The sequence below is a fragment of the Polypterus senegalus genome, chromosome 4, assembly GCF_016835505.1.
Source record: "Polypterus senegalus isolate Bchr_013 chromosome 4, ASM1683550v1, whole genome shotgun sequence".
Taxonomy (NCBI): Eukaryota; Metazoa; Chordata; class Cladistia; order Polypteriformes; family Polypteridae; genus Polypterus; species Polypterus senegalus.
In genome coordinates this window covers 155125008-155140703 of record NC_053157.1, presented here as the reverse complement: position 1 = coordinate 155140703, position 15696 = coordinate 155125008, and the positions used below count along the sequence as shown (strand labels likewise).

The 15696-nt window shown below is 36.9% G+C and overlaps 1 protein-coding gene across 1 annotated transcript in view; it reads right to left on the bottom strand.

Moving 5' to 3' along the window:
* LOC120528762 (coiled-coil and C2 domain-containing protein 2A-like) overlaps positions 1–15696 on the bottom strand; it is a 101586-nt gene that overhangs the window by 24596 nt on the left and 61294 nt on the right. Inside the window, exons 21-26 of the mRNA XM_039752903.1 lie at positions 12346–12437; positions 9719–9886; positions 6898–7009; positions 5116–5225; positions 2967–3063; positions 843–941 (exon numbers count right to left, since the gene is read on the bottom strand). Coding sequence (XP_039608837.1) covers positions 843–941; positions 2967–3063; positions 5116–5225; positions 6898–7009; positions 9719–9886; positions 12346–12437 — 678 coding nt within the window. The remainder of the gene's footprint in view (positions 1–842; positions 942–2966; positions 3064–5115; positions 5226–6897; positions 7010–9718; positions 9887–12345; positions 12438–15696) is intronic.

The window sequence follows — 15696 nt, the reverse complement described above, 5'->3', positions numbered from 1 at the left end:
GATGATGGACGACGACACAGTTAATTGGATGTATTAGAAGTACTATGCAACTAATTCAGTACTTTTCTTTATAAAATATTAAACCAGGGGTTAATATTATGAATACACTGGAGCTCCTTAAGATGCCATACTACTGGCCTTAAGTAAAACATTCCCTCCATAGATCAATTAAAATACTACTGACTGACCTTGGTTTTCATTGATGGTCACTAAACACAATTTTACTAGAAACTGTATTGGTTTGAATTGAAACAGGTAGAAAAAGTGGGAATTCTGAGTATTTATTATCCATCCATTCTCAAATCAAAGACATTCCTTTCTTCTGCTAATATTACGTTATGATTTGGCAAGCAGAATGACGTATAGGCCAATGAACTGATAAATCCACTATCTTGCACATGTACCAAATGATAAGAGTAAGTTTTTGTGCCAACTTTCATTGCAAGATATTGTACATGTAAATTGCTTTAGGATGGCATTTAACATTAAAGACATGTCTAATTGCTTCATCTCTCTGTATATTTCTTAATAGCACTGAACATTCAATGTTTTGCCCAAAGTTTTCATTTTACATTTCACAAGGATTTTTGATTCTCATAATTACGTTCAACTGTGTATTGGCAGAAAATTATGTTCTTTCATTTAATATGAAAACGGATAGCAAAGCCACAGTGCTAAAATGCCTTCTTCACCAATGCCACAATACACAAAATGCCACAGTAGGTAACATTTTCTCTCTCTCTCTCTCTATCCCTCTCTCTTTTGTGAACAATAAATCGCTAGACAGAAATTATAAAATGGCAGAATATACTTAATGAAAAACTACTTTGAATAAACTTTGCCTGAGACTGAAAATAAATGGTGGTGAAAGGAATCCTGACAGAGCCAAGCCAGTGTCTTTCAGTTCTAGTATGAATCCCAGTTCCCCGTTCTCGGTCATCCTGTAAAAACAAATAATGAATATCACATTAAATGAACAAACATTTTAAATTAGGATTAATGCGAGTAAAAACTAACTTTTACATTTGTTTAAGAAAACTTTACTTTAAAAATATCTGGTCAACAGTACCTAAAACTAAATCAGGTAGCAGTTTTGGCAGCTTTTGGTGACTTTTGGGCACTGGTGGATCTCCAGTTATTGATGTCTTCTTTATTGTATTTACATGATACACTTGTGCTTGTGTTGTGTTCTAAATCAATGGTCACTATAAACTGCTGTGGTATCAGTGCTGTGGGTGCTCAGCAATGGACTGGCGTCCTCAAGTCCAGCTCTAGTCTTCTGCATATTTTTGCTATGATAGACGATGAATTATGATGGCATCAGTTCAGCAAGCTAAGACTAAAGGAGAAAACTGGATTTGTATTCTGACCTGTGTGGAGTTTTTACATTTCTCCAAGTACATGCTAGTTATCTAGATAGATAGATAGATAGATAGATAGATAGATACTTTATTAATCCCAAGGGGAAATTCACATAATCCAGCAGCAGTATACTGATACAAAAAAACAATATTAAATAGTAATAAAAATAAAAAAGCAGACAATAACTTTGAGTAATGTTCACATTTACTCCCCCGGGTGGAATTGAAGAGTCGCATAGTGTGGGGGAGTTACGATCTCCTCAGTCTGTCAGTGGAACAGGACAGTGACAAAAGTCTGTCACTGAAGCTACTCCTCTGCCAGGAAATGACACTGTTCAGTGGATTCTTCATGATTGACAGGAAGTTTGCTTAGTGCCCGTCGCTCTGCTACAGATGTTAAACTGTCCAACTTTACTCCTACAATAGAGTTTGTCCAGGCGTGAGGCGTCTTTCATCTTTATGCTGCCTCCCCAGCACACCACCATGTAGAAGAGGGCACTCGCCACAACCGTCTGGTAGAACATCTGCAGCATCTTATTGCAGATGTTGAAGGATGCCAACCTTCTCAGAAAGTATAGTCGGCTCTGACCTTTCTTACATAGAGCATCAGTATTGGCAGTCCAGTCCAATTATCTCAGGGTATTCCTGCTTTCTTCTGACATCCCAATGATGGGATTATTAGATTTATTGATTAATCAAATAATTCATTGTAAATTAGCCCAGAACAGATATTTGTGGTTGTGTGCCAAGAAGAAAAAAGATTATTATTTCATTCAAAGTTACTTTCCATCTGAAACATATTGCTCTATGTGAGTTTATACAACCCAGAGGTGAGGATACGGATGTAAACTAAAGGGTAAATCTGCAGCTTCAGCTTGTACTTGACTAACGTTTCACCACCTCTTCTTGGCATAATGTTTTTCAAACTGCTGTCACAGCACTCATTCATCTCTCAGCCTTGTAATCACTTCATATCCTCACCCATAAACCCAAATCATGGCACTTGAAATTACACCACTCTGTGCTACTTTCACAAGGCAACAGCAGAATCAGAAAATGGTAGGCAGCACATAATAAAATGAAAAGAAAGGGCGTACTGTACACACTAATTAAAAATGAATTACTGAAAGCTTAAGCAGTTGTGTTAAAAGGCTAATAGGGTTTCGTTATTGTCAAGGAGGGTGGATAAAGTAAAAGATCTGAAGGAAGAGGGCTTGACTGTCAAGGAGGTGCAGGATTGAGCTGTTCGTGGAGAAGCACATCGAACCCATAAATAAGTGGGGAAAAGATGAAGAGGAAGAAGAAGAATACACAAAAAGTCTTACTAGCATGTATGCAACATGTACTATAAGTGATTATTTTAAAATTATTTATAGAAATGTTTAATAATGAAAACAAAAAAGAGAAAGGGAAGTTGAAAGTTGATGGCTTATTGTACTATTTTCACTATAACAAGTGAAATCCTTCATTTGGCTCAAGAAACCCCTTCTCTAGGACAGAGTATGTGCACATTTGGCAACTACATCAGAGTCAATAAAATGTACACAGTTGCAGTAAACAGACAGTACTGGTATAGCAAACAGAACAAGAACTCATTAAGCTCACCTCTAACATGTCAAATACAAGTTCGTCAAACACATTGACAAAAAGATTATCCTTCACTGACTGCAGACTAGAAGTGCTATAATTGCCTCTGGGAGCTCTGAAAGAAAATATAAGCAAATGGAAAACTGCTACATAATCAGAAAAATTGAAAACTAGGAGAAAATTAATTTCAATTATTCTGACTGATTTGTACGTTCAGCTATTTTCATCTTGACAAAAATTACATTCTCCATTTTAGTGTCCAGCTCCTGAATGTGTGTGGTAGGAGCAGTAGCAGGTTTGTCATGAGGACAGTGGAGGTAAAGATGCAAGAATGTGATCAATGACAAACGAGAGCCAGGAAATATGTAATAACATGCAATAAATGTTTAGCCATAATGTATTTCACATCTCATAATGAATGTTAACTCTTTCTGTCTTCATGATTTTGTTCTTTTTTATTAGTAAGATAAAACAAATGAAAAACAATTTCAATGTTCTGATTTTACTGCAAATAAAAGTATATAAACCAGTTTTATAAAGATGGGGAAATTATTTCCAAAGCTGTAAATTCACATACAGTATACTGAAAAGACACAGAAGCCCCTTTGGTTTCTTTACAGGACAGATGTAACTGATTCCATATTAAGCAATACAAAGTAAATTTTTTTCACATAGCTGACATTCCTATTTCATACACAAAAGTAGACAGACATGCCATCATTTTTAAAGCTGCATCAAATACAGTGGAACCTCTAGATACGATCACCTCTGTATACGAGAAATTCAAGATAAGAGGAAAGTATGAGCGAAAAATTTGGATCTGAATACAAGCATTGGCTCGCGAACGAGCCACGAGCCAGGCTGTGGTTATGCGTGACGCGTTTCCCGATCCGCCTCGACTCGGGGATTCACCCAAGCTGACGCTGCCAGCCCTTCAGCTCACTCAGTGTTCCTTGTTCTCCCGTAGCGTGAGGATCTACGCGTTTGTGCTCTTGTGATTTCATTGTTTCGCTGTAGCTGTTCGCTGTATAAGTATCCAAAAATATCGCGGACATGCAGACGGAGAATAGGAGACGATTGCCCTCAACAGGAGAGAGAGAGAGAGAGAGAGAGAGAGAGAGAGGCGCGCACACGCGCGAGCGAGATAAGGAGAGAGAGGCGTGCGCGAGCGAGAGAGAGAGACGCGAGCGAGAGAGATAAGGAGAGAGAGATGCGCACGAGAGAAGAACCATCAGCTCAGTTATGCTCACATGACGCTCAGTAGACAAAGTGTATCCATACTACTTGTATTGCAAGACATCGCTCGTTTTATCAAGTTAAAATTAATTAAAAAATGTAGCTCGTCTTGCAAAACACTCGTAAACCAAGGTTCCACTTGTATATATTATTAAGTGTTATTTGTTAGGAAAATTGATTTTTACGTTGATATTTTTGGGGGTGCGGAACGGATTAACCGGATTTCCAATATTTTCAATGGGAAAGTTTGTTCTAGATACGAGAAATTCGCTATACAAGCTCAGTGCTGGAACGAATTAAACTCGTATCTCGAGGTTCCACTTGTACTCTAGTCTTGAAAATACACAATTGCAAAGTAACACGAATCCATAGCTTTGTGAAGGACTTTGTGTCATCACAATCGAAAAATCTTTTTAAACCACTTCTCCTTCCCACAAAGAATGAATGCAGTCATAATGGTTGCATGGCATTGAAACAAGGAAAAATAAAATAATGTAAGATTAATTTTGTATTCATTGTCTGCACTACGGAAATCAAACTACTCTTTAAAATGTCCTACACCTTCTATCGATAACACTGTGCGTTTCTTATTCGAGTAAATTCAGCACTGACTGTTTGAAAATGGGTTCTAGTACTGCTATCATCTGACCACATAAACAACGAATGTCCTCTCTGAAACATCGGTTTATACAGAAATAGGCATTTGATTTTTAAATTCTAGACCCTGTCTGTCTGGTTACTCACTGCGTTGTCATTCCAAAGAGCCCCAGGTAGTGAGTGAGTATGTGTGTGTGTGATTAATGGTGTTCTGTCCATGCCTGGATCCTGTCCTGAGCTCAGTTTTGCCCTACATGACCCTGAAACTGGATTAGAGAACGTTAGGGTATATACTGAGTTAGAAAATGTAACTCCAAGTCAGTGAACGGCTTACCTAAATGGAAGTTCCAGTTCCTCATTCCAGTTTGGATTTGGCCCTTCTGCTGCTGATGTATTTTGCACTGCGTGTTGAAATGTAACTTCAACAAACGGACGAACTAGAACCTTAACAAAACAGAGGAAGAACACTAATAAAAAAGCTTAAGAAAAATGAAACATAAATCTTTACAGTAAAAGTTTTCTACTATTTTATAAATGAACACACTTAGGCATTTTTTGGTACAGGAGATCTGTGGAAATTGTTAACTATAATGAAGACATTGACATTATTCAACAATGTGACAGCAAGGACTTGAAAATAACTGGATTCATGTTATGTGTCAAAACAGGTACAGTAAGTTTCCAAACTCGGAGGCATTTCCCATAAACAGAATCAGCGCGATTAAGAAGCATCTTTACATACATGTGGATTATGCAAGGGTTACTTTTTTAGTGTGTTTCCTGAAAATGTTCTTGAATTGGCCACTTTATAGCATCAGTTAGCATAAAGTACTAATTTGTGAACACAACTGCAACAAGAACCATAAGTCGACAATCATCAGACAACACTTTCATTATAAGGTGACATTTTTGGACCTTTGGTGGATTAAACTGAAGTTATGAGAAATAATATCAAATAAACAATAAAAGGGGAAGAAAGGGTGCGTGCTTGAAAGGGTGCCTTTTAAACCAGGACATCCTGACTTTATTTGTACCAGAACACTATATTAGGAAATTAGATCAAATGTAATATATAACTTTGTGCTTTGCTCTGTGATAACAGATAATAAGAAGTCTTACTCTGTAAACCAAATGTTTAGACAAAACTGCTAATGATTAACTATTTTGGTATGTTTGGATGCCAACCCTTACTTTATTTTTAATGCTACTGACCCCGAAATAAAGTATTAAGATGCAAGCTGGTTGTCAAGCATTCAGGCACTCTTAATTAAGGTACAATACTCTGAAATATTAATATTACCTAGCACAGATATTAACTAAGTTCATATTATTTTTCTCATTCAAATCTATATATATAAAAGCCAAATACCACTGACTCACTCATCACAAAATCTCCTGAACCATGAGGACTTGGGACTTGAAATTTGGAGTGTAGGTTACCCTTGGCCCATAGGTGCTCGCCAAGAAACGGTTTTAAAAATTTTTGTGGTCCAAGCGCAAAATTTCTTATAGTTTTTTAGACCCGTTTGTATGTCTGTCCGCTTTTCACGAGAGAACTACTTAACGGATTTAGATCTGGTTTTCTTCCTATAATTTGCTTGAACATTCCGTTGATTTTGCGACTTTCTCATCGCGCTAAGTATCATAGCTCATGTGCGGTACCGATTTATTAGTGCGAGAGACTCATCGGGCTGTGGGGAGGAGGGCAGGACCCTCCTCACTCACGCATCTGCCTTGGGGCGTAACCTTAACTCCACTTAGTTAGCGAACCAGAGAACTACTTAATGGGTTTAGATCTTTTTTTTTTCTATAATTTACTTGAACATTCCGGTTGATTTTGCGACTTCTCTCATTGCGCTAAGAATCATAGTTCGCTTGCAGGAGTGATATATTCGTACTAATCCGAGGCAGAGGCTGCCGGCTGAGGGGAGGGGAAAGAGTGACGACGAGAGTAGAGAGCTGGGCCAGGCCCTCCACACTGTCCTGTTTCACTAATACATGGGCGAAGCCGTGGTTGATGGCTAGTATTTAATAAAATAATAAATAAACAAATACAAATGTTTAAAAACCCTTTGGACTCAGTTTTGACTAGAAAGGCATTTCAATAACAAGAAACCTGATTGAACTGCCAGCCATGGCCACTAGCGTGGGATGCACTTTGAGATGGCTGTCCAGGTGCAAAGATTTCAGTGCCAGTCCTGGCAGACTTGGAGACAACCAATGTTTTGCTGAAAAGACATATTAAAAACATATCACTTCAGGATGCCTAATACTCTTTATCTATTGTATATATTTTCTATGCATTTACTATTGATATTCTTTGTGTAACAGTTGCAAAATGTAGATCACTTACAGCATAATACAATAAAAACCTAAAACAAATCAAACACTATCAATTTCATACAATTCATACTACAGGCCATGTTTTTATATTTTGACCTATTTGTCATACAAAAATGAAACCTAATCAAATACTTAATTCAAATTTTTTTTATAGCTGTATCTATGTGAAATAATTGTCAGAAAGCACACATACAGTGGTGTGAAAAACTATTTGCCCCCTTCCTGATTTCATATTCTTTTGCATGTTTGTCACACAAAATGTTTCTGATCATCAAACACATTTAACCATTAGTCAAATATAACACAAGTAAACACAAAATGCAGTTTTAAATGATGGTTTTTATTATTTAGGGAGAAAAAATCCAAACCTACATGGCCCTGTGTGAAAAAGTAATTGCCCCCTGAACCTAATAACTGGTTGGGCCACCCTTAGCAGCAATAACTGCAATCAAGCGTTTGCGATAACTTGCAATGAGTCTTTTACAGCGCTCTGGAGGAATTTTGGCCCACTCGTCTTTGCAGAATTGTTGTAATTCAGCTTTATTTGAGGGTTTTCTAGCATGAACTGCCTTTTTAAGGTCATGCCATAGCATCTCAATTGGATTCAGGTCAGGACTTTGACTAGGCCACTCCAAAGTCTTCATTTTGTTTTTCTTCAGCCATTCAGAGGTGGATTTGCTGGTGTGTTTTGGGTCATTGTCCTGTTGCAGCACCCAAGATCGCTTCAGCTTGAGTTGACGAACAGATGGCGGACATTCTCCTTCAGGATTTTTGGTAGACAGTAGAATTCATGGTTCCATCTATCACAGCAAGCCTTCCAGGTCCTGAAGCAGCAAAACAACCCCAGACCATCACACTACCACCACCATATTTTACTGTTGGTATGATGTTCTTTTCTGAAATGCTGTGTTCCTTTTACGCCAGATGTAACGGACATTTGCCTTCCAAAAGTTCAACTTTTGTCTCATCAGTCCACAAGGTATTTTCCCAAAAGTCTTGGCAATCATTGAGATATTTCTTAGCAAAATTGAGATGAGCCCTAATGTTCTTTTGCTTAACAGTGGTTTGCGCCTTGGAAATCTGCCATGCAGGCCGTTTTTGCCCATTCTCTTTCTTATGGTGGAGTCGTGAACACTGATCTTAATTGAGGCAAGTGAGGCCTGCAGTTCTTTAGATGTTGTCCTAGGGTCTTTTGTGACCTCTTGGATGAGTCGTCTCTGCGCTCTTGAGGTAATTTTGGTCGGCCGGCCACTCCTGGGAAGGTTCACCACTGTTCCATGTTTTTGCCATTTGTGGATAATGGCTCTCACTGTGGTTCGCTGGAGTCCCAAAGCTTTAGAAATGGCTTTATAACCTTTACCAGACTGATAGATCTCAATTATTTCTGTTCTCATTTGTTCCTGAATTTCTTTGGATCTTGGCATGATGTCTAGCTTTTGAGGTGCTTTTGGTCTACTTCTCTGTGTCAGGCAGCTCCTATTTAAGTGATTTCTTGATTGAAACAGGTGTGGCAGTAATCAGGCCTGGGGGTGGCTATGGAAATTGAACTCAGGTGTGATACACCACAGTTAGGTTATTTTTTAACAAGGGGCAATTACTTTTTCACACAGGGCCATGTAGGTTTGGATTTTTTTTTCTCCCTAAATAATACAAACCATCATTTAAAAACTGCATTTTGTGTTTACTTGTGTTATATTTGACTAATGGTTAAATGTGTTTGATGATCAGAAACATTTTGTGTGACAAACATGCAAAAGAATAAGAAATCAGGAAGGGGGCATATAGTTTTTCACACCACTGTAGGTGTAAAAATGAAACTGTTTTTCAAGAACTTAAATATCTGAGGTCAAGCTAAAATCTAAAAATTAAAAAAAAAAAGTACAGTATAATCTGTAGCAAATGTCTGACACAAAGAAGTAAAAGTAGTTGGAGGACAGAATTTAGAAATGCAGAGTACCAGATGATGGCGACTGCACTGCAAAATGACCTTCTAATCATACCAAAAACAAGATTTTGTAACCAACGAGAACATCTTTACATGAAGGCACAGTAAATTTTTCATTATTGGGTAGTACATGCTTGAACACAAACATTGAAATTGTAAGCATATGACAAATATGCATCAATTGTTTAGGTAAAAACAAAAATCATTCTTAGGGTAAAACAAAGCTTCTACTAGTTTTAAATAGACTTTCCTTTTAATTAGTAGGAAAAGTTAACATGGGGAATTGAGAAATATGTAATGATGCCCCAAAAATGGAAAATGGATTTAATTTGTACAAATAAGTGCACATAAAACTGCTTAAAACTCCCTTTTCATTAGCATATCATCACAAATAGAAAATCTAACTGAAAACCAAGAAGGCACCTTACTATTTCTACTGTATATACAGCAAGCTCTTACTCTTAGCCAGACATTTGAAAACATCATACTTTTACTAATGTTCGTTCTTACCACACTCCAAGTCAGAGAAATCGAGTCGAATTAGAACGGAGTTCCAAAAAATAAATGTCACTGCATTACAGGATTTATTAATGGAAAACTGAAATTGCACTTGCCGGAAACTGAGCCACTATTGAATAAAACAGTTTACCTCACAATAGGTCTCCGAATTGGAATATCATAAGCACGAACTACGTTGACCAGAATTTTTATATCCCCATCTGAAAGATTCTGAGCAGTAACCTTCTTCCTTTCCTTCCTAGTTGGTTTTAATGGTCTTTTGGGTTCTAAGAGAGTGAAAAAACTTATTCCCAAAAGTCTGCAAATAATGAAAAAAAGAATCAATAAAAAGGTACAAGGAAATTACCAATACACACATTTAAACTCCGATTTTCTTTGTGAGAAATTAAAGTTTCTAGTAATGTAGTAACAAAGCCGAATAACAAGTTTATATACTAGCTGTACTATGTGACGATATGGGTAGGTTTCACACTTCCTGTTGCATTCCAGAGCTTCTTGAACCCGCCACCATCAACACCATAACCAAGATAAGCTGGGCAGATGAGGACACACATATACAGTAAGGGGTACATACAAAGGTCAGACAATGCTTTTAGTAAGACAATCAAAACAAAACAAAGTTCCAATTTCAGTGCAGTGCAGTCAAATCTTTGATAAATAACTAAATTATCCCCCCCCCAAAAAAAAATATGTCTATCAGGTTAAAAAGCCATTATAGACGATGTCAACCCAGTCTGGTGTATGCCTGTAAACATTAAGCCAATTCAGAGCTCTTATTTGTATGTATTTGAACTATGCAAGGACACTAGAATCTCAGAATAAACACTTCTGAGCAAGAAAACAGCCTTTTAGATATCATCAAATTACACACTGTATGCAGAATTGACCTGGCGGTGTCCATTTAAAATTCTAAAACAAAATGAAACTTTACATTCCCCTGTCCACATAACAAAAGACGATAGTATTAAAACTATTTGAAAGGAATGTTTAATTATAAAAATAATTACAAATAAAGATCTATCTATCTATCTATCTATCTATCTATCTATCTATCTATCTATCTATCTATCTATCTATCTATCTATCTATCTATCTAATTTGACACATTACTCAAGTGTGATGTTTTCAGAAGATGTATGGGTAATGTTTCTTAAATCATGATACACCATTTTGTCACAGATCTGAAAACATGGTGCGAAAGAAAAAGTAACTGCTTGCAAGCTACTTAGGGTTAATAGCTGACAAGGCCGCTTTGCTGTAAGGGCAGGTTATTCATACAGGAGTCTGTCATAAGACAGGGTGCAGTAAGCTGACCAGAGACAATTTCCAGTTTCTTAGGAACGTATCTATTTGACACAGGAAAGATGACCTTTCCTTCTTTAGGGTCTATCTGATCAGTGAAAAAATAAGAACAGATGGCTCATTAGCGTACTAAAACAAAATGGTCAATTATGTTTATTTTTAAGAAATAAGGGGAAGGGGGAGGAAGAAGAAATTATTAAAAGCCAACAGAAAAAAATGTAACTGCTCTTCTGCCTTGCAACGTAGAATCCACGTTCATCATCTGTGACTGAATAAACATCTAACTGATTGAACTTGTCCTGTCTTCCTTGGGGGAGTTTTTTTTACTTCCACAATGGACTATCACATTTTGTTATGAAACTAACTGCATTCTGGCCTTCCTCCTACGCCTGAAGTATCACATTGTTTTAACCTTTTATTCCTGCACTGTAAGCAAAACTGCCGCTGTAGAAAATACATTTCACTCACTAGAGCTTGTTTCATTGCACATAATGGTTTGTGATCATCATCAAGCATTGCTTGCTTATATTCAATAATATTAATAAAAATATAGTAACCAAAATTGATTTCAACTTTGACACCAGGCTTAGAACAAAACGTCAGCCCCCTTGCTGTCAGCCCTACCATAGAGTGGGCACTTAAGTGACATATCTGCAGTAGACAATCTTGACCAGATCTTTCATGTCCTGTTAATCCATCCCATGTACCCCCGTAAACCCCTCACTGTTATCTACAATCTGTCCCTTAGATAAAATCAAAACATTTTGCACCTTAAAAAATTAATTCAATGGAAGGAAAAGTCCAGATTTAAAGTATCAAAATATCTTTGAAGTCTTGAATTTTGGATGAACTATTTACTTGAAGAGTAAACCAGTTTTAAAACCATCACTGATGGCGCTAGCAAAATTATGCTGATTTAGCATTTCTCAGGAAAATCCATCTTTGTTTTCTGAGTAGTAAAACAAACACATGCAGTGCAGTGAAAGGAAGTGTGCATCCTGTACCTGCCATTACCCTTTACATTGTCTGGAACAAATGTAAATCTGATCCTTATTTTGATATCAGAAATATATTAAGGTACCTTAATCTAGCCAATAAAGATTGCATTTTGAAAACTTATAAAGAGAAGACGTTTAGCCTAGTTTGGTCTTAACCATATAAGTGAATGGCTAACACATCACACCAAGATCAATGGAGAACCTAGAGAATCACAGCACAAAGAATATTGTCGTTCATGATTCTTAAAAAAAATACAAATTTGCTCAAAAAAAACAACAGATTATCTACAAAAGGAAACTTTTCAACATCACTAACAACCTATTAAAAGCATGCAATCACACGAATGAGCAGTGACAAAAGACATCTCCAAGAACATGAGGTGAACATTAATGTATCTAAAGGCATCACTGCTACATTCACCAACAAATTCCATGAGTCAGCTGTTGAAAAACTTACGCAAGACTCGGAATTTCCTCTTCCACAACAATGTCCCAGAGGTTATGATGATGCTTTGCAATTAGGAATCGAGTCATAACAGTTTCCCTAACCTAAAAAAAAAAAAAAAAAAGCTTAAAAAAATTTCAAGTTCAAAGTAATTGAGCTACTATTAACAATTTAGGATAAATCATTTTCATTTAGTGCTCAACCTATTTAGTGATCAAAATTATGAAAGGAATTAGTACAGTGGAATCCAGCTGTTATTTGAGCCCTTCAGGAAGAAAACAAGGACACATTTAAACTTGTTACAAGTACATTTCACACAAATGCTACATTTCCTTCAGACAGAGAATCTTAGACACATTGAATAAGTTACCAAGCAAGGGTTGGAGACTAAGACTTAAAGTCCTTCAAAATTCAACTTGATATCACTGTGGAGAAATTAGGTGAATAAGACGGATGGTTGTATTAGGTTGAACGGCCTGTAGGTGTCAGAATTGTTCTTTTCTAAGCTTTCTATTCCAGTGTTTTTCTGTGTTGGTGTATTTTTGCCACCAATACCTCATCAAAGTACTGTACTTGGCAACAAACTGAGATGATGAAATTTAAGTGGATAGTCCAACTGTGGATGAGACCCACTGCATCATATCTTACAGGGCAAAGGCTAACAATGAGGAGGTTGGAGATTGGGGCTCACTGTGGCATGGTGGTCAGCAATGCTGCTTCCAGGAATCTCGATTAAATTCCGAGTTTGCACATGTCAGTCTGGGTCCACTTACCTCAAAGGCTTATAAATAAGCAATCTTCAACACCTATGCAATGTAACATATTCACCCATGAAGTCTAACACTCCGGAGACCATATTACCTTTGGATACAGAAAAAGCATTTGATACTGTATGCTTGTTCACCACTTTGCATAAATTTGGTTTTTGCCCTAACATATGTGCATGGATCAAACTACCGTATACCAGTCCAGAAGCTTCAGCTTGTATTAACAATATTGTTTCAGACTACAAACTAGAATGTGGTACTAGACAAGGATGCCCCTTGTCACCACTGCTATATGCAATTGCCATCGAACCACTGGCTGTTTACTTTCGAAATGCATCAGAGATAAAGGGGATTTTCAGAGAAGAACTTGAACAGAAACTATCACTTTATGCAGATGATATGGTACTGTACGTATCTGTCCCACAAACTTCTGTGCTAACAGCCCTAACAGCACTAGCAGAATTTCAAAAGATATCTGGCCTTTAAATTAATTTGTACAAAAATGTGATTTTTCCAGTGAATTCTCTAGCAAACAACATTAGATTGGACACCTTCCCTTTTATCATTGCAGATCAATTTAAATACCTAGGGGTTAACATCACAAGTAAATATAAAGCTCTTTTTCAACAAAATTTCGCTGTCTGTATAGATACAATTAAACGAGACATGAATAGATGGTCTACCTTACATCTTTAGCTGGAAGAATTAGCATTGTGAAGATAAATATCCTCCCTAAGCTATACGACTGTACAATGACCTGAAGCAGAAGGCGGCATGGCTCTACCTAATTTTCAATTTTATTACTGGGCAGCAAACATACAAGCTATAAAAACCTGGACATTGACACAAAGAGATGAACACACACTAGCTTGGGCTACAATAGAAATGAAATCCTGCAGTATCTCTTTATATTCCTTACTTTGTAATTTGTAAGGTATCATCAATATACTAAAAACCCAATTGTCCTTTATTCACTCAGAATAGGGAACCAATGTAGGAAGCACTTCAAGTTAGCAAATATTTTATCTGTGGCACCTCTACGTGATAATTACCTTTATCCACATTCTCAAACTTACATAGCTTTTAATGTTTGGAAAACGTATGGGATGAAATCATTTAGAGATTTGTATATAAATTATGTCTTTGCATCCTATGAATAATTATACTCCAAATTTAATCTCCCATCAATACAATTTTTCCACCATCTCCAAATTAGAAACTTTGCTAAATGAAATCTGCCGAGTTTTGGTCACCTCCCACCTATTTCTATTGCAGAAGAAATATTGATCAGTCTTGGGGACTCAGGCAGCATTTTTGTAATATATAAAAAACATTTTAAAGTTCTGTCCTTCAAAGATCCCAGAGTACAGTGGAAAAAGGATCTCTTACTCAACATTTCAGAGACGGACTGGAAGACAGCCACACACAGAATTCACATTAGCTCCATATGTGCAATACATTCAATAATTCAACTTAAAATCTTTTATCTTGATTTTATCTACATACCTAAATTTTGAATTAATAAAACACTAGAAAAAACCTCCACGGTGGATTAATAAAGATTTAAAAAAGAAGTTGCAAAGGAAAAAACTGCTGTATAAGGCATATAAGACTAATGACTGCAAAGTGAATCGTAGAGCGTATGAGAACATGAGGTCAACCATTAAGAAGGATATCAGGGATGCTAAAAGACAGTTGGAGAGGAATATAGCAGATAAGGCGAAAGAAGACCCCAAGAGATTCTTTCAGTATTTTAGTAGTAAAAGAACAGTTAAGGAGGAGGTCAAGTTCATCAGGAATAGTAAAGAGGAATTAAAAGACACAGACAGTGAAATAGCGGATGCCCATAACTTACATTTTTCTGAGGTGTTTACAAGTGAGCAAGTGGATAACCTTCCAGAGGTAAACGCGACTACTAAGGAGGTACTGAGAGATTTGGAAATTGTAGAGGGAGAAGTGCTGCTCAGATTAAATAAGATGAAATCAAATAAATCACCAGGACCAGATAATATTTATCCTCGTGTTCTTAAGGAGGCTAGTGAGTGCATATATAAACCCTTGACACATATTTTTAGGAAGTCAAAACTGGACTGGAAAATGGCAAATATCATCCCATTGTATAAAAAGGGTGACAGGGCAGATCCAAGCAACTATAGGCCAGTAAGTTTAACATGCATTACAGGAAAATTAATGGAAGGAATTATTAAGGATAAGATTGAGCAACACATGGCAAGGACAGGAGTTATTCTGAACAGTCAGCATGGGTTCAGAAGAGGGAGGTTGTGTTTTACTAACATGCTGGAATTCTATGAGGAGGCAACAAAAGGATACGATCAAAGTGGAGCTTATGATATTATTTATCTGGACTTTCAGAAAGCATTTGATAAGGTGCCACATGAGAGGTTGGGCATCAAGTTAAAAGAAGTGGGAGTTCAGGGTGATGTTTTTAGATGGGTGCAGAATTGGCACAGGAAGCAAAAGGTTATGGTGTGAGGAACTTCATCAGAACTGGCCGATGTTAAGAGTGGTGTTCCACAGGGGTCAGTGCTAGGGCCTCTGCTATTTTTAATATATATAAATGATTTGGATAGGAATA